The following is a 12,598-nucleotide window of genomic DNA, read 5'->3' as shown; positions in this document are numbered from 1 at the left end:
AGGCAGGTCTCTATCCTCTAAAATGCCCATCTCTGCCATTTGCAGATTCCGAAGCTAATTTTCTATTGGCTTTCCTTTCCCTGACCACAGCCGCCCACCTGTTGCATCCTATTCCATATAGGCTGCTCATTTTCAACATAAGGGTTTCTTCTGAGACGTTTCTGGGCTGCCTCTCCCCTCCTGCCACGGATACCTTTGTTGGACTTGCTCCATCAAGGCCTGTCAGGACAGCAATGAGCTAATGAGGTGCAGGGAGAAGACTTTACAGGTCTGAAGCTGTAATAAAGGCATCATTGAGGTTCCAGTGTACAATTGCCTCCATAAAGAGGTGATTAGAAGGAAGCAGGAAGAACCAGGAGGGGCGGAAGGAGGTCAGAAACGAACTTGAATGTAGGAAGCTGGTTTATACCCAGACAGACCGTTGATCTATCTAGAGAGAACTGAGGAGCCGCAGGACAAATGAGGCCTATAAGACCTCTCTCACTGGCCCTCAGGGCCTTCTCAAGGCTGCACTACTTATCCAGGCCACATCCCCTCAAATAATGGATCATCCCTCCCACAGAGGTACGCTGTGCCTAAACTCAGAGGCACAATATACAGTGGTACCTCGTGTTACATACATACGCTTCAGGTTACAGATGCTTCAAGTTACAGACTCCGCTTACCCAGAAATAGTACCTCGGGTTAAGAACTTTGCTTCAGGATGAGAACAGAAATCATGCTCCGGCGGCGTGACGGCAGCGGGAAGCCCCATTAGCTAAAGTGGTGCTTCAGGTTAAGAACAGTTTCAGGTTAAGAACGGACTTCCAGAACGAATTAAGTTCTTATCCTGAGGTACCACTGTAACCAGTGCAGAATTCTCTGATGGTGTTGATGATTTATTGTATTTATGTCCCACTTTTTCCTCCAAGATGCTCAATGTGGTCCTCTCCCTCCTCATTTAATCCTCTTTCCACCCCTGTGAAGTATGTTATAGGCTGAGAGGCAATGGCTGTGACCCAATACCACACCTAGTGAGTGTCATAGCCAAGTGGGGATTTGAACCCTGACTTCCTAGCCCAACACTCTAATCACTCTGCCCCAGTGGCTTTGTCTCCTCTCCTTTGAAAGCAGACATGAGGCCATGGGCGTAGCCAGGATTTTTGTTAGGGGGGGGAAAAACCAATGTGATTGGTCAGTTAGTTAAGCATTTCTATTGTTTTACTTGATCTAGGGCGGCAGCTCTCCACCCCCACCCGCCACGGCACATGTTTGAAGCTATCTTTCTGTATTTTCTACCTAAGGGTATTCTGCCTCTATTCTCCTTGCTTGGATAAATGCATGAATTTGACCTTTGGAAGGTTTTGTAAGTAAAGCATTTTAAACTTATTTAACAGTGTGTGGTCTGATCATTGCAAGAGGGGTAGAAAGAGAGGCACACTGTTTGCAAGTGGACTATAGGTAAAAGGGTCTAACAATCTATATTCCTAGTACTATACTCCTTGACTTTTCTATATTTAAACTGCTATTCGGGGCTCTGTCCTGTTGATAATTAAAAGACTGAAGGTAGAACAAGAAGCATGTTCTAATTGTTTGAACCAGTAAAGTTTTAAATGATCAAGAGAGTTCTGAATGCTAAGATGGTGATGATGATGATGATCTGTTTTCCCGATGAAAGTGCTGCCTTTAAATCAAAAGTATTTTTTCTACCTCACATTTCATGTGTGAGAAAGGAATGTGGTTTCCTAAGAGAAAATGCTGTGAAGATCTTAAGGTGGAGATTGAAGTTATTAAGGTGGAGACTGTGAAGATTTTAAGATGGATACTGAATTGTTGATGAGATAAAAAATATTCCATACGGCAAATACATTGTTGGACATTCCATTGACTGTTGGCATTCTTCAGCAATTGTCTGATGAACAAATAAAAGAGATTAGAGCTCTAAGATTGATGAAATTGTGATTGAAAGCAAACCAGAGAAGGATGAAATGGAAAGTGGAATTAAAGAGAACACAGAAGGATTGCCAGAAAAGGAGGGTGAAATGGTAGAGTTGGAAGCAAAAGATGGTGAAATTGAGACATCCTTCACAAAGGTGATTAGAGGAATGAAACATCCAAATAGCAAAGTTGTGGAGGAGTGGAATGAAGGTATGGATGGACAGATTAATAATAATAATAATAATAATTTTTATTTATACCCCGCCCTCCCCAGCCAAGGCCAGGCTCAGGGTGGCTAACAAGCAATAATAAAAACATGTTGAATGAATACAACTTAAAAACAAGATTAAAATACAACATTAAAATATTGAAACATTAAAATGCAGCCTCATCACAGGAGGAGAAAGGAAAAAGAAAGCGGGGGAGGGAATCAAATTGGCTCCAAGCCAAAGGCCAGGCGGAACAACTCTGTCTTACAGGCCCTGCGGAAAGAAATCAGATCCTGCAGGGCCCTGGTCTCATGAGACAAAGTGTTCCACCAAGCCAGAGCCAGTGTTGAAAAGGCCCTGGTTCTCGTTGAAGCTAATCTAACTTCCTTAGGGCCCGGGACCACTAGGGTGTTGCTATTTATGGACCTTAAGGTCCTCCGTAGGTACGAGGGTCCTAAGCTTAAGAGACGGGATTAAGAGACATCCTGAGCTGGCAGAAATAGAGTTGAGAGAGAGAAAGGACTCTGTATGCAGTTTGAAGTTAGAGAAAAAAGCTATCAAACCTCTAGCGCTTTTCTTGGAATAGGAATGGCTGTAAAGAGTAAATAGAAGCAATATTTTTTTCAAAATCAAGATAGAAAACCACAGGAGTTATAACAGTCAATAGGAACAGATGATGTGAAACTGGGTGCGAACTAATGAGTACAAAAAATTATGAAATATTGTTTTCATATATGATCACAGTGGAGAGACTCTTGTGTGGACAAATACTTATTATTTAATATATGGAGGAATGTTGAGGTTACAGGAGACAAGGTTAATATTCTAAATTAGAGAAAAACTATTGCTGACATTTAATATTATTATTAATAATAATTAGATAATCCCTTTTGGACTTTTGGTCTATTTGGGTCAGAAGATTGGGAAAATATTGTGTAACAGAAAGGAGATCAGGTGGGTGTCACTCTGGAGTCAATATTTTGAATAATTTCTTTTATGTAACTGACAGTCAGAAAATAAAAAGTCCTTTTTACTTTTCTTCTCTACTTCTCTTTTCTTTCTTTTCTTGTTTTCCTTTGATGTTTTCTTTTCTCTTTGTTTTTAGTTAGATTAGTTTTTATTTTATTGCATTATGAAAAAGCTTTAATAAAATCTCTTTTTCTTTAAGGTTCTAGCCTGCTAGCCAGCCAGCCACAGCCTCTTCCACATTACTCCATTTCGTTCTGACCCAACCCATCTTGTTTTTCTTTTCTAAATGACATTCAACGTTATTTGGCTGCTGAGCATTATCCTCATTAGACTGAGTTTTATTATATTGGGGGGAGGGGTTGCCTCTTATATTTTATTGCTGTTGTAAAGATGTGTTGCTGATATCTCCCACTGTTCTTTTGCTCCGGAGCTCTTGACACTCACTGCTTGCCTTCAACATTAGAAGAAGCAACAGCAGCACTGGCAGAATGTTCAAATTGGTGGTTACATTCAATGAGTGACTAATTTGTGTTCACAAACATTTGAGATGCTCACTTTATTCACATGTAACATTCAGTGGAGTGTAGGGTCCATGTGCCTGTGTACCCAGGCAGTTGAGCTGTGCAAATCAACAAGTGGGCACTCTTTCACACAAACACTTGCATGTGTGCAGAGGCAGCTTGTACCATAAAGTGTGAGCAAGGCTTCAGTTGCTGATAAACAATGGTACTGTGCTTGAATCAAGTTTAAAGCAGTGAGTCAGAATGTCTGAACTAGATTAAAACATTTAGGTAGTGAGAACTGAGAACTCAAAACTGCAGTTTTCTTTGAGTGACCAGTAAACACACTCTCTCTTTCTCTGTTCTTTTTCCAGTTACGGAGAAGGAGGTCCAGCAGTGGTGAGTACTCAGAGCTATTCTGGAGTCTTGTGAGTTCACAAGCATGCACATTTGTGTTCGTGAGCACGAAAAAAGCGAAATGGGGAGTCTGCTGCTACCATTGCACAGGTGTGCATGTTATATGCTTGCCTGATGGTCTCTATCATTTCTTGTCTCATTTGTGGGATGCAATTTCTGGAATGGAATGTAGCATCTGTAGGCCTGATAATTTGGGAGGAATGAAATCTTGACTGGACAGAGGAACAAAGCAGGGGTGAGGAACTTAAAGCTTGGGGGCCAAATGCGGTCCTCCAGACCCCTCTCTCTGGCCCTTGGAACTCTCCCTAAGCCATTCCCCCTTCTTCTCAGGCCACACCCACTTTCCAGCCACACCCCTCATTGACTCAGCTTTGCACCCTGAGTGCTTTTGCCTGGCTGGAATGTGTCATTGAACTCTGATAGTGCTTCTTGCTTGCCTGGGGGGATATTATAGACACTGTGTGTGTGTGTGTGTGTGTGTGAGAGAGAGAGAGAGAGAGAGAGAGAGAGAGAGAGAGAGAGAACAACAACAACAATTAGCCAACTATACAAAGGTGATTATTTTACAGTCATTGCTCCAATTATTTTGCCTCTGACTCCCGCTGTGTTAGTTGTAAAGAAACATAGAACCATAGAACTGGAGAGCTGGAAACGTTCCCAAAGGTCATCAAGTCCACCCCCCTACAATGCAGAAATTTCACCTAAAGATTTCCTGACAGATGGCCTTCCAACATTTGTTTAAAAACTTCCAATAAAGGAGATTCCATTACCTTCTGTCAAACAGCTCTCACTATCTGATAGTTCTGCCTAATGTATAGTCAGAAACCAAATGCAGTGAGAGACTATTATTATTATTTATTGAAAACTTTCAGTTAGAGAATAGAATAGAATAGAATAAAAGGAAAAGAAGAAAACAAAAACAAAAATTAAAGAAAAAGCAAAAAAATTGAAATTGTGATATACATAATTATGTAAGCAATATAGTTATTCCAACTAATGAAAAAATACTAACAATATATTACAGTTTTTACATGTGCATTTTTATAACTGCATTACAAATATCATTTTATTTATTCATGCACAGTCTACATCTAAATGCAATCTGTTCGTATATTGCGAGTGTTGTCATATCTTCTATCAGTTGTTTAAAGCGGGCCATGGTTTTATCTTTCCAATAAATCAATATCAGTCTTTTGGCAGAAGTTAGGGTGCAGAAATTCCATTTACAGTGAGAAACTTGATGTAGCTCAAGAAACAAGAGCTGCTATGTGCTACATTTATGGTGGAAAAATGCTCTGCACTCCCTCAGAGGCTCTCTTTTCTTTGCTAGGATTGCACAAGCTCCCATTCCCCCCCCCCCCTGCTTGAATTAAACCCTGCATGTATCTGATTTGCAAAACCTTCTCATTATATTTTCATCTTGTAGATAACGCTTAAAAAAATAATAAAAATGGCTGTGCTGTGCAATCAATGGTGCCTTTCCTCCAGGTCATACATACAGTCTAGAAAGGCTGGCTCCTTCCCCAAACCTCTGTAGGTTTTTTTTGGAAGGCGTCCAGCTGTTATCAGGGCAAGACAGGCACCACTGTTTACAGCCTGGAACGCAAATGCAGCTTAAGAGCAGAATATTCAATTCCAGGCATTTCCAGGTAGGGCTGGGGACATCCCTTGCCTGAAACCCTGGAAACCCTCAATCTGTTTCCATCACAGCCAGTTCTCTATAGGAATTTTCATTAACTTAAGAGCTGCTGCCTGAGTTTGCTTCTCCCCCTCCTTTTTTCTTTTCTGTGATGTCTTTTAGATAGCTAACAGGGAAAGCACACACCCACCCACACCCACACCCCTATCTCTTTCTCTATCTTTATATTCTATCATATCTATCTATCTATCATCTACCTACCTACCTACACATATACATAGAGACTTTTTACTTCTAAGCTGCCTGGGGAGACTTTCCTGCTGAATAGCAGGGTAAAACATGTTTTAAATTAATAAAACAGCAACAATTCTATAAATTGCCATCCACACCAAAATATCAGAATTTGAAAACACTGACAGAGCTATAGCTTTACCAAGTTTACAGAAGACATCAAATTATTCAGCACCATAAGGATAGAAGGAGATGATTGCAGAGAGCTCCAAAGGAACCTCTCCAAACTGGGTGAACATGCATGAAAATGGCAACTGCAACTAAGAAGAGCCCTACTGGATCAAACCAGTGGCACTTCCTGTTCCCACAGTGGCCAACCAGATGCCCTGGTGGGAAGCCCACAAACAGTACCTTGTGATGTATGTTAACTGGTTTTCAGGGGTATACTGTCTCCAACAGTGGAGGTAGGACAAAAGAAGAGCCTGCTGGATCAGGCCAATGGCAATCTAGTCCAGCCTCCTGTTCTCACATTGGCCAGCGAGATGCTGCAATAGGAAGTCCACAAGCAGGACCCGAGCACAATAGTTGTTGCTCCCCAACAACTGGTATGCAGAGATAGACTGCATTTGAACAGAGAAACTTAGCTACCATGGCTAAGAAGATCCCTGCGGGATCAGAGCAAAGGCCCATCTAGTTCAGAATCCTGTTTTCACAGTGGTCAACCAGATGCCTCAATGGGAGACCTTTAAGTAGAGCCTGAGCACAAGAGCATTCTCCCCTCCAGCAGTTTCCAGTAATGGTATTCAAAAGTATTACTGCATCAGGCTGTGGAGGGAGAACATGGTCAATGATCCAGCACAGACCTAATAGCACATTCACTCATAGGGCATAATTAAAATGATGGACATTTGTTCCTACTGGACTGGGAATGGCCACTAACTTGGGCAGCTTTGAAAAGCATTTAGGCAAAAAATGGAGGATGAGGCTATCAATAACTACTAGGCATGATCAAAAGGTGCAAAGACCCTTCCTTCTATCCTTCCTTCTACTAAATCAGTCCATTGGGGTCCACTCAGCTCACAGTGGCCAATCAGATGCCCCACTTGTAGGACCTGGGTGCACAGATTCCCAGAAATGGGTATTCAGAGACATGATGCTTCCAATGGTGGGAGAAAGAACATCACTATTGTGGCTAGTAGCGATTGATATTCTCTTCCATGAATTGACCTAATCCTCTTTTAAAGCCATTCACATGGATGGCCATCACTGCACACTCTTATCAATAACTGCTCCAGGAAATTGAGAGAAGAGGCACCCTTAGTCTGTACAGAGATTCTTTTCTTAGCACATAGCACATCACAGAAACATTTCTGCGCATTCCCTCTACTGATGCAAACATGCTCACTTATTTGCAGTTGAGTGTGGCCAGCTAGCAGGCCTGGCTTGTTCCAGATTGAACAACAAATTGCACTGTTAGTCACAGAAGAATAAACACTTAGTTCGTTCTTCCTGGGAAGGAGAACAGCATCCGCCTGAAATGAAATGAAAAATTCCGCCCACAACTCTCCCGCCCCCTATAGTTAATCAGCTGGCTAAGCGTTAAATGGCTGGGCATGGATGTTCCATTCTATTCCTTTCTCAGTTTCCTTCCAGGGAATGGTTTGGCGGATGGGAGGTGAACTTGTATGGGGGCAGGAGAGCTCTTCGATTTGGAGCTTTTGTGCTTCACTCATGCTCAGCACATGATTGATATGGCTTGGGCCCAGGCTTACCTGAAAGATTGTATCTCTTTCTACAAACCCACCCAATGTACTCAGATCCTCGGGTGAGCCCCTTCTCTTGGTCCCATCAGAAGCATGGTTTATGGTGACACAAGAGAAAGAGAGAGACTTTTTTGTGGTGGCTCCCATATTGTGGGATTTTCTCCCAAGAGATGTTGGACTGGCTCCCTCTTTGCTTTCCTTCTGCCTGCAGGCTAAGACCTTCCTGTTGAGACCAACTAAGGTGCAGGTGATGCTGATCACTGGATTTGAAAGGCTGGCTCTAAATGTGTTTGCATGTATTTTAACTATTGTTATTAACTAGTTTCTTTTTATCACTTTGCATTATATAAGGTTGTTTTTTAAATATTGGATGCTGCCTTGAATCCCGTCTCAAGAGAAAGGCAGGATTTTACTACTACTACTACTACTACTACTACTACTGCTGCTGCTGCTGCTAATAATAATAATAATAATAAATGAACAATAATGATTAACTTCATTGTTACACTGTGGAACTCCCTCCCACAGAAGGCAGTGATGGCCACCAACTTCAATGGCTTTAACAGATGATTTGACAAATTCATGCAGGAAGAGAGGACTATTGATGGCTGCTAGCCATGATGGCTATGCTCTGGCTCTGACCATGGAGGCAGAGCATAGCCATTGTGGCTAGTAGCTATCAATAACCATCTCCTCCTCCAGTTCCTGAAAATGGCAAGAGGGGATGATGCACTTGTGCTCGGGTCCTATTTGTGGGTTTCCAGCAGGCATGTGGGTGGCCACTGTGAGAACAGGATGCTGGACTAGGTGGGATCATCTTAATGTTCTTTGGTCAGTTGGTTAGAGCGTGGTGCTGATAATGCCAAGGTTTCAGGTTCGATCACCATATAGGACAGCAGCATATTCCTGCACTGCAGTGGGTTGGCCCTTGGGGTCTCTTCCAACTCTACAGTTCTGTGATTCTAAGGCATCTTCCTGCGTTCCTGATTTCGTGCTACCCCCTCTGCAAACTCCCACAAAGGTGGCCACCCTCCCCATTTCTCTTTTGTTCCAACAGCCCTCAAATGCATCACCGCCCCATTTCTGATTCCTGCTGTGTCATGGACAGCAATGAGGGAAACAAGATGCTGCCTCTTTCCCTGTCATATTTCCTGATCAGTTTCATCTTAGCACACGCAGCCCCCCCTTCCCTTGCCGCTCAGTTTGATACTTGACAGATTCAGGTGGCCCTGTTGCATAATGCTCCCCTAATCTCACCCCCTCCCCACTTCTCCACCCCCACCTGCTATTTCTCTCTGTGTTTCCCCCCCTTCCTGTTCCTTGTTTATTCCCATTTTATCTTGGCACGTGGGAAGGAGATGGTTCCCGCACAGCTTGGTTTGGGGAAGGAAGGATTAATTCCCCTTCAGAACAGCCTGTAGAGGTGGGGAATTCAACTAGTGTTAAACTAAACAGCATCCAGCATGGGAGTAGCCAAGATTTTTGTTAGGGGGGGAGTCCTTTTGTTGAGGGGGCAGTCTTTTGTTGAGGGAGCAGAACCTCAGGTTGCTATGCCCCCCCTTGGCTATCCCCATGGTATCCAGAGAGGGAGTAATCCCCACCTCAATTTTGTTTCATGCAACTGAAAAAGGGAGTGTGTGGGAAAGAATCTGACATTCTCTTATAGGTAATGTGTTAAATTAAATCAAGTAGAAAAGAGCTTTCTCTTGGGCCATCTCTCACCTTGTGAGGTAGTCTGATAGTGTGACCTGTTTTAGGAGATTGTGAACTGAAGGAGGACTCCGATGGTGCAGTGCTCTGTAGATGCAATGTAGAGTGTAGCTGCAGTCTCAGTGGTGCATCTGAATGGTTGAACCAAAATGGGAAACCATTGTTTGAAGTGGGTTTGTTAACCACACTGAGTAGCACAACCATGCCAACTTTATGCCAGTACCTCAGGCACACTTGGGAGACCTGTGGCCATCTAGATGTTGCTGGACTACTCATATCCTTATCTTTTGGACATGTTGGCTGGTGCTGGATGAGAGTTGGAGTCCAACAATATTTAAATGTGGTTCCTCAGCCTTGATCTCAGAAGGGGCATTTCTCTCTCATGGAGTAATGCCTTTTCCAAATAGAGTTTTTCTTTCTTTTCTTGTATTCACCTGTCCTTTGAGAGGGGAATACCTTTTCTTAGAATGATCAACACTGGGCAGAACCATGTAAGCCACCTTAACATCCATGGAGAAAAAGAAGGGATATACATGCAAGAAAGGAACAAACGAATAAGTAAGCAAGCTCCCTGCCAGAAGAAAAGTAGCAGAGCAGGATAGAAGGATTCTAGCTAGCGCTTTTTCTATTTGTGGGGCGATGCCTTTTCTAAATGTTAATCAGCATGGATAAATATTTGAAAATGATATTTCTCCCCACCTACCATCTGTGGTGGTGCAGTCCATTCTGTCAATATTAGGACTGTACCACCTCCTGGATCAGCTGTGCTGCTGAAAACGATCAAAAATTTTCCTTTTTAATTTTGTGATGTAATATTCAAATTCAATAAAATATATATATATATATATAAAGGGGGCATAGGTGGTGCTGGCCTCTCTTTGTTTGCTGAAAATCTGGCTAAATGCTCTTGGAGGTGGAAGATGATGAGGTTTTGCTGTTGAGATAATTTCAGGGAATAGATTAAAGTGGAGAGCAGGGTCTGAAACCAGGTCACCCTCACCTCGCCTTCACCAGCAGAAGGCAGCCCTTGCAAATGTATCATCAGCTGTTCCTTTTGCGTGCCTGAGGTGTGTCAGAGGGATTGGTTTCACGGAAAGCACCTGATCTCTGACCTGATCAGCCCAGATTTCCCTGGGTGCCCCAAACACAAGGGCTCCCTGTGGCTTATCTTGGATTGCTCTTTCAGAGCAGAGTTCTGGGGGCCGGGGTTGAATGGTCTCTCTCTCCTCATCTTACAGTGTCTATAAGAAAAGGGATATGGATTCACTCTTTGCTTTAGCCCTTTGTTGTATCTTAAGGTGCCTTTTGAGAAAGAGACCTCCCACACACGGGGGGGGGGGAGGGAACCTTCCCCATGGGCCATCTTGGCAGGTGGGCAGAGCACCCTGCATTCTCTCCCCGGTCTTCCCACTGATGAAATCTAGATAGCTTGTTCCTTGGGGCAGAGACCTTTTCTTTTCTTTTGCCTTTTGATGAGTAGTAGGCAGTGATTGACACCAGCTTGAATGGTCTTAAAAGAGGATTCAATTCCCAGCATCTCCACGTAAGGCTGGGAATGTCCCCTCCCTGAAACCTTGGAAGGCTGCTCCCATTGGCTCATCTAGTCTAGCATTCTGTTCTCAAAGTGATTAAACCAGATGCCTGTGCAAAGCCTGAAGGCTGGACTTGAGTGCTATAGGAACTCCCCCCACTTGTAATTCCCAGCAACTGATATTCAGTTGTTCCCTCCAACCATGGGGGCAGAGCACAGCCATCATGGCTTGAAGCCATTGATAGCCCTCTCCTCCGTGAATTTGTCCAGTCCTCTTTAAAGTCATCCAAGGTGGTGGCCATCACTGCCTCAAGTGGCAGCGAGTTCGATAGTGTACATTTGCACTGCATGAATATGTCCTTTCTTTCATCCACTCTGAAGCATTCAACATTCAGCTTCATTGAATGCCCGTGAGTTCTAGTATTATGAGAGAAAAAACTTTTCGCTACCCTCTTTCTTCACACCAGGCATAACTTCATAAACTTCTGTCATGTCACCGAATCATGATATGAATGATGATCCCGTACAATATAGTGGTACCTCTGGTTGCAAATGGGATCCGTTCCGGAGGCCAGTTCATAACATGAGCAGAATGCAACCCGCGTCTGCGCATCTGTGGGTCACGATTCGCCACTTCTGCGCACGCATGTGATGTCATTTTGCGTGTCTGTGCATGTGCAAGCGGTGAAACCCAGAAGTAACCCTTTCTGGTACTTTTGGGTCGCTGCGGGACGCAACCTGAAAACGCTCAACCTGAAGCAAACGTAATATGAGGTATGACTGTAACGGGGAATAGTGAAATCACCCCTGGGATTCCAAACCTCCTGTAATCATGTAGGGAGGATCAGGCGCCTTCTCGAGCCAGTCAGAGGAGAGGTGTACCAGCCAGTCTTTCCCCCCTGCAAGTGGGCTTATATGGAGAAGAGCTACCTACTTAAAAAACAAACAAACCCTCAACCTTCTAATGGCATGCTTTGATCAAGCCAGCCTACCCATAAGTCTCATGCATGCATAGGAAAGGTAATCCAGAATCCCACAGTGACAGCTGCTGCATCCATCAAGGTCCCTTTTCCTGTAAATATTATTATAACTCCTGCTGCTGTGTTACCTAAGTCAGAAATAACAGCTGGGGGAACAGGGTGCTGGTTAGTAAATATTTTGGCCATTTGTTCCTGTTGCTCCCACCACAGACTCAAGGGAGTAAGATGGATTTCCACTGTGTTTTGCCTCCCTTTGGATGTGGGAAACCACAGGAGGGAACTGTGCTCTGATCCTGCTTATGACCCATTGGGCTATCTGGTTAGCCCCTGTGAGATCTGGATGCTGGACTAGATGGGCCATTGGCTGCAGCATAGTGGAATGAAGGGGGTGCAAAATGAGACCACATTGCTGGATCAGGCCAGCTTGGCCAGCTGGAACACGGGAGGCAGTGATGGCCACCAACCTAGCTAGATGGCTTTAAAAGATCAGACAAATTTATGGAAGAGAGGGATATCCAAGGCTATTAGCCACAATGGCTGAACTCTTCCTCCATGGTTAGAGGCAGCAATGTTTCTGAACACCACAGGAGCCACTGGAGGGGAGAGGGCTCTTGTGCTTAGGTCCTGTTTACAAGAGCGGTGGACTCGTAATCTGGTGAACCGGGTTTGCGTCTCTGTTCCTCCACATGCAGCTGCTGGGTGACCTTGGGCTAGTCACACTTCTTTGAAGTC

The 12,598-nt window shown here is 43.8% G+C and overlaps 1 protein-coding gene across 2 annotated transcripts in view; it reads left to right on the top strand.

The window, feature by feature from the left end:
• NCS1 (neuronal calcium sensor 1) overlaps positions 1-12,598 on the top strand; it is a 57,605-nt gene that overhangs the window by 34,230 nt on the left and 10,777 nt on the right. The window contains exon 3 of one of the 2 annotated variants that reach the window (XM_053374457.1): positions 3,970-3,994. In XM_053374457.1, the coding sequence (XP_053230432.1) occupies positions 3,970-3,994 (25 nt within the window). Of the gene's footprint in view, positions 1-3,969; positions 3,995-4,058; positions 4,103-12,598 lie in introns of those variants that run through there. The other variant, XM_053374458.1, reaches the window with a different exon arrangement.

The sequence above is a fragment of the Podarcis raffonei genome, chromosome Z (genome assembly GCF_027172205.1).
Source record: "Podarcis raffonei isolate rPodRaf1 chromosome Z, rPodRaf1.pri, whole genome shotgun sequence".
Classification (NCBI taxonomy): Eukaryota; Metazoa; Chordata; class Lepidosauria; order Squamata; family Lacertidae; genus Podarcis; species Podarcis raffonei.
The sequence above is the reverse complement of the archived record's forward strand: the minus strand, read 5'-3'. Positions and strand labels throughout refer to the sequence as shown.